Raw genomic sequence first — 6,857 nt, forward strand, 5'->3', positions numbered from 1 at the left:
ACAGTCCGCTCTCCAAATCAAAATAATGGTTCCCCTCATTGTCATTCAGTGTCACTTAGTTCCATAACATTCAGCAGCACTATAGATTTTGTACATTCAACCTGGGGGCAAAAGTGGCCCTCAAATTTTTTCTCTGAAAGTTTTGAAGTAGAATAGATGAGTTGTGATAGAGGGCGATGCACACACTAACACGAATCCTTCTCCTTATATCATTCAGCAACCACACTATGTACCTTGTCATTAATATTAATGGAATATGTGGTTTCAGAATCGTGTTTATTGGCCAAGTATATGTGCAGACACATACAAGGAATTTGGTTCCGGTAGATGGTGGCTCTCAAGCACAGCAATGTAAATCTCTCTCTCTCTCTCTCTCTCTCTCTCTCACTCTCACTCACTCACTCACTCACTTACTCACTCACACACACACACACGTCTATATATACACACATTACACATGCATACACAAAGCTGTGTAAACCAACTATAAATAACTAATCTAAACTTATATACATAAAATACAGAAATGAAATGAGGTGGAATGAATTCTACAGAATGTACATAAGGTGCAGTTGCAGTCTGGCAGTGTGACAGGTCAACTGTTTAGAAGGGAGATGGCGAGGGGAAAGAAACTGCTCCTGTGTTGGGTGGTCCTGGTCTGCAGGCTCCTGTACCGTCTGCCAGACAGCAGCAGATCAAAAAGTCTGTGTCCAGGGTGTGAGGGGTCTGTGATGATTTTTGCCCGTTTCCTGGTTCTTGAGAGGTAGAGATCCTGGATGGAGGGCAGGGGGGCGCCGATGATCCTTTCTGCTGCCCGTACAGTCCGCTGCAGTCTGCTCCTGTCCTGTTTAGTGGCTGCACCATACCAGACTGTGATAGAGGAGCACAGGACAGACTCAATGACCGCAGTGTAGAACTGGGTTAGCAGCTCCTGTGGAAGACTGTACTTCCCCAGTTGTCTCAGGAAGTACATCCTCTGGTGGGTCTTTTTGAGGATGGAGTTGATGTTGGTCTCCCACTTCAGGTCCTGGGAGATGCAAATGTAATCAACCCTTTTCACATTTGCAAACCTCAATTCAATTGGGTAAATATCACAATGTTACATTGAAAAGCAGCATAATTAGTTGGATATTGTAGCATCTAAGAATAATTCATAGCGAATAATCAGATTTCAATCTAATCCACCTGTTTTAAGGTGGAGCCTTTAGTTGTCAAACCAGAGGAAAAAGTTAAAGAACCATTTGTGGCAAAGCAGATAAGACGAGAGATGAGATCACATAGAGGCAGTCCACCAAATTATCAAGCACTTAAAGTAGCATTATTCAGTACAGACACTGGAAAATCACTCTGCCACTCTACAGACCTGCACATGAAGCAAACTGGTAACAGAGTTGTTTCATATTAAAGTTTTCGAATTGATGCAAACCCTCCCTTTATTGCACAGACTCAGCACAGAGCATCATGTGCCACAGTTTCACACATGGAGAACAGATTTGTAGTCTGTGGCATCAATGTAATGGCAGCCATCCTGTTGGAGCCATGTTTATAGTTAATCCTGTTAAATGCTGCCATCCATATCAATATGCTCTGTTTGCAGTGTCCACTGGCATTTTTTAAGTGTGCTACTGGAAAGCACGCAAAGCATCCATGGAACACATGAAAAACTACATTGTGAAAAATAGTTCTTGTTTTTCCAGCTAGCTTCAGTATTTCCTCCCTCATTCTTCCTGTCCTCATACAACCTCTCTGTCCTCTCCCTCTCTTCATCCTCCTCACTCAGCTACAAACTAGAAAATAACAAACATATAATCTTATGATTATAAGAGCAAGTGGGGGATCCACAGTCGACAACAGGACAAAACACTGCGTTATGTGTTATGGGAAATCATCAGAATTGAATGTGGGTGAAATAGAAGCTACAGCTTTATAATAATTGAGAGAATTTGACTACATGTCAACTCTTACCCGCTTCTTTTTGCTCTGTCTTTCTTTGCTCTCTCCCCTCCTCTCTCTGTCTTTGTGCCGTCACCCAAAAGTTAAATATTACAGTGAATAAAGATAATGACATTTACGAAGGTGGGTAGTAAAAATCGCTTTAATGAATACCTGGAAACGATGGAGGAAATGAAATACACTGATTTCCAAGTGATGGGTTTGAGTGCAAGCTGAAACTTTGTGTGAAATCAGGTGGAAAATTTCTCCTCTCCGTTGATCCTTTAATCAGCATCACTGTGTTCAGGTGTGTATGAGCTTTTAAATAGTCTAGCCGGAGTGTCGGGCCAGTAGGTGATTTGACTAAACTCGTTTCCTCCTTTCATTCAAATTCGAAAGCGAGAAGTTGAGCTGGACCAAAGTCAAAACTAACTTTGGCATTTACAGTTAAACCCGAAGGGGCGTTTAATCCGAGGCACTGACTTATAATGATGAAGCGTGGGGCAAGAAAAGGCTACAAATAGCGATGATTAGGAGCGGTAAGAGCAGTTTTCTCTGCACGCTCACCACACCTCACTCATAAATCAAACAATTTTACGTTTGTTGTTTATACACCAGCGCATGCACTGGGCAGAACGACTTGTTGTAGAGGTTTTACACATCGAGAGGGGTTTAAGACAAATTCGGCGTTGTGTAAAGTTGTGACGCAAGAACTGATCGTTTCTGATCTTTGCTGTCTTTTAATTCCCACTCCAGCTGTTTTACATGACGTAAATGGTGTCATCGTTTTATCCTCTTTATGGTTAAAGAGTCTGTGTTGATTTTGTTGTTGATGAAGATTCAAGTTTTGTTTTGGTTTTCTGAGCTAGCTTTATGCCCCACTTAACTCTTCACTTAACACCTTGTTGCGGATCATCTTTTCCATCTTGAAAACTTAGCCTACTGCAATAAAAGGAAACATCTGAAATGCCGCAACAATATTTATATGTATCCATAGTGATTAACTCATTTTGGGAGTAATTTTAAAAACGCCACACAGACTGTGACTTTTGTGACGCATTCATATTTGTGTCCACTGTTTTAGGAAATGCCAGTCTTTATGTAAATAGGAAAAAAATGCTAACCTCATAGAGGATGACTCATGTAAAAGTTTTTCTTGGAGTTTAGTAACATGTTAGAGCATCTGAGGTGATTCCTGCTCGGTGTGCTTTAGACTGTCACAGCGAGGAGGCCGGTCTTATTTTGCATGACATTTGCCTTTTGTAAATAAACCGGACAATGCAAATTTCTGTGCAGTTGGACACTCTGTGGAACGCGGCTCTAGCACAATGTTGTTTATTAAAACACAGACGGTAATTCAGTTTTACGTAAAGGTATGCAAACCAGTGGAAACATGTTGCCAGTTTAATACAGAGCTGATGTGAGAGAACCACGGGAGGAGGTAAGCGCTTTGTTTGGTTTTTAATGTTGATTACTAGAAATCCTTAGTTTTGAAAATTAAAAACTATTCCAGGTGTCTTGAGCACCCTATAAGCCCTTTGTGTCCATTTCAGACTGTGAGGTCTTAAAGATCAAACGTGTGGTCAAAAGTTTGGTAGAGAAGTGTATGTGGACTTTGTGTTTGAGAAAGGATGAATGTGACTGTAGAAGTGTGCTTTGCCTGCAAAGGCAAGCTGAAATGGCTTCAGTGGAATGCTTTTTGTGCTTTTTGTTGCATTTTGAATGCGCAAACTGTCAGTTGTTTGTCCTTCTCTGTAGTTTCTAAGAAAGTGGCATATTTTTTTTTATGCACAGGCAGTTGGAAATTGGCAGTTTTAAAACTGCCAAATGTAATTTTATGCAGATCTGATGTTTTAAGGAGAAGCACTCGTGTCTGTTTCACCAGCAGCAGCACTGATATAGGTGAGCAAAATTGTTAAGTGCCCACAACAGCCATAAATATGACGTGTAAGCTACTTCAGCCTCTTGATTGCAGTATTTAAACAACAGTATCCAGTACACATTTATGCCCCTTGATACCTGTGTTTACATAAATATTGTTTTAACCTCGCTTCTTGGGTCACAGTTGGTCTTTCAGTTTAAGAGGCATTAACACAAAAACATTTTTTGGCCAGCTGAAAAACTCCAGCTGTGAGTGCTTCGGAATCTGGAGTATCTTGTCAGCTGAGACACTCTGGTTGCTGTGTTACAAAATATCCAGTCGATATTACAAGTATCTGACTTTGACCTTGGCTGTTGGTCTGCTGGTAGACCCACACTGAAGAAAATGTCCAAATGTTATTTATATTATAAATTATATTAAAAAGATATTAGTGTAGGGCAGGGAACATTGACATCAAACTGGGAATAACTTTATTTTAATGGTTCACAGATGGGAAATGCTAATGTCAGTGTTTAGTTTCAATTGAGGCTATAAGATTTAATAGTTGTAGTTTTGGTTATTGACAGTGTGTTTCCTTTTTAGAGTGTGGAAAGGGTGTGATGATCTGAAGATTAGGGAGCAGCATCATCCCTCTGTCCAGTCTGTTAATCCACAACTGATGCGTCTCGTCCCTGGTTACCGCTGAAGGCTCAGGCTTCATCTCGTTGCAGCTTTGTTGTTCCTGTGTTGTCAGCTTGTCAGCGCGTCAGCACATGAGACATGAATCCCTACGGAAATGAATATCTTGACTCTCATTTGAGTGGCGCCGCAGCATCTCGCTCTCAAAGTTCACCCCAAGAATTGGCTTTAGCTCCGTCGTACGATCAGTCTTCTCCAGTCATCCGCCCAGATAATAGTTCTGCTACAGTTTCAGGCCACAACTTTCCTCCACACGAGGCCTCATCAGACCAAGAAGGTCCCCAAACCCTGGTCCGATCGCCAAGTTCTACAGTCCAGCTTCCAGCCTCAAATCCAGACTTCGGTGTTGGAGCCAGGTCTCAGTCTGATCTGGCATCAGTCTCTACTCCAGAACCTGGTTTCACAGCAAATCCCTACTCTGCGTTTGGCAACCCGTCTTCATATCAGGTCTCTGTGATCATCCCCTCCCCAGACCTCCATCCCATTCCCCTCCCAACTCAGTGCTCTGAGGAAAACTGTCCAGACCTGGAGTGCGCCATCTGCTTCAGTCAATTCAACAATGTCTTCCGCTGCCCCAAGATGCTGCAGTGCAAGCATACGTTCTGTCTGGAGTGCCTGGCTCGCATGAACGTCAAGTCGACCGAGCCCAACGCCATCCAGTGTCCGCTGTGCCGCAGCTTTACACCCTTGCCTTCCCTTGGCCTGCCAAAACTGGCCACAGACTCAAATGTTTTGTCTTACCTTCCAGCTGCTATGCAGAGAGTGTACAGCATCCGTTTCCTCCGCAGCAAAGGGAAGCTGGAGGTCAAAAGGTCAGTAAGGGTGAAAGCCTTCTCCTTGCCTTTTTGTTCAAGTGGTTCTTTGAAAGTTCGAATGTTTCCTTACTGGAATTCAAAGGAAAAACTGAATAGCAGGAATATTTTAATACTCATATTAATCTTAATCTTGTTTTGGAGTGAAATCAACAAGTCATGCTGTTTATCAGAAATGTATTTTACTGGTGATAGTAGAGCTGTGAAATTGGGTCGGAGCAATATATCAGTTATTAATCAGCAAAAGGTGTGCGTATAGATGGATTGTGTATATTTTTTTTCTAAATATTTTTGCACTGGTAACGGTGCACAACTAAAGTTTTTTTTTTTTTTTTTTTTTTTTGAATAAATGCATAAAACATTTAGTTTGAATTTATTTAATTTTTGTTTTTAAGGTCAACTGACGGACAGCGGCGGTGGCCTCAGCAGTCGCTGACGTCTCTGAGATCCATCCACCGCTCTCTGGACGTGGGCATTCCCAGTGGGAACGCAGAAGGTCACGGTCAGTCACGCGGCACTGTGATCAGACTGACGAGTCACCCGGTGTGTCGTGCCTTACTCCTAACATCTGTGGTGATGATGATGGTGCTTCTGACTGGTGTCATTATCTTCCTCCTCACCTACCGCAAATAACTGAGTGACATCTTGTCCTGTAAAGTCTTATAAAAATTGGTGACATGTCACTTTAAGGAGAATGTTGGGGTTTTTTTTAATCACACGAAGTAACAGCTTTTCCTGCTGCTATTTAAAAACTGATCCAGTTGTGCAATAAACATCACTATTTGAGGCTGTGTTGGATTAAACAGCTTATAACTAGCCAATGGCCTTCAAAGCGAAGAGCTCCTTTTTAAATACAAAACTGCGGAAACTGGATAAAGACAACTGAGAAACTAGAAGAAGGTGGACTTTTAATCGTGAACATAACACTTCAGCTTCTAATAACTGCCCAGGTATCTCTTCTTGTTTTATTCCTTAGTTTTACAAACTATCAATGGACTTTTATCTGCCTCACCTGTGCCAAAGGCTGTACATGATCAGCTTGCTGTTGATAACTTGATTAACATAACATCTTGTTGTTCAAGCCATAAAATGGTCAAGAAATGACAGTAGTGGGAAAGAAAGCAGATCAAGTTGATTTTCATTGTAGCACTTAAAACCATTTTTGCAAATCTTTGTCTTGATGTTTTAAAAAAAGCTTTATATTAAAGATGAGGGATGACGCACTAAGAGCAAAAACTGGTTGTCAGGTTCAAAATGATTGTTAAAGTCTTCATGGCTTACATTTAACTGCTAAAAAGAATTGTTTTGCAATTTTGTTACTATCATTTAATAAGTGAGACCCATTATTTTGGTCTGCTTGCCTCACTTTAACTATGAGATTCTTTAAACTTACCACAAGCTATTGCCTTCTTCCTTGTTCCGCTCTGCGTACGTGTTGTTTTATTTTTTTGCCCCCCCCCCCTTCGGGAAACTTTGAGCACTTTAAAAAGGTGAAACCTGAAGTGTGAATGTTGCACGTTGGATTCATACGTGTATTGCTAACAAGAGGTTTC

The 6,857-nt window shown here is 41.4% G+C and overlaps 1 protein-coding gene across 3 annotated transcripts; it reads left to right on the forward strand.

Annotated features, from left to right (window-relative positions):
• The first annotated feature begins 2,244 nt into the window (after positions 1-2,244).
• Positions 2,245-5,993, forward strand: LOC102077561 (uncharacterized). 3 transcript variants are annotated; one of them, XM_019366192.2, is made up of 4 exons: positions 2,245-2,471; positions 3,727-3,834; positions 4,397-5,304; positions 5,700-5,993. In XM_019366192.2, the coding sequence occupies exons 3-4, from the start codon at positions 4,574-4,576 to the stop codon at positions 5,935-5,937; spliced, it is 969 nt and encodes a 322-aa protein (XP_019221737.1). In that variant the 5' UTR covers positions 2,245-2,471; positions 3,727-3,834; positions 4,397-4,573; the 3' UTR covers positions 5,938-5,993. The 3 variants fall into 3 exon arrangements, with proteins under 3 accessions (XP_019221737.1, XP_005451504.1, XP_005451503.1); XM_005451447.3 differs by having other exon boundaries at positions 3,776-3,834; XM_005451446.3 differs by lacking the exon at positions 3,727-3,834 and having other exon boundaries at positions 2,246-2,471.
• Positions 5,994-6,857: the final 864 nt, after the last annotated feature.

The sequence above is a fragment of the Oreochromis niloticus genome, linkage group LG12 (genome assembly GCF_001858045.2).
Source record: "Oreochromis niloticus isolate F11D_XX linkage group LG12, O_niloticus_UMD_NMBU, whole genome shotgun sequence".
NCBI classification, from domain to species: domain Eukaryota; kingdom Metazoa; phylum Chordata; class Actinopteri; order Cichliformes; family Cichlidae; genus Oreochromis; species Oreochromis niloticus.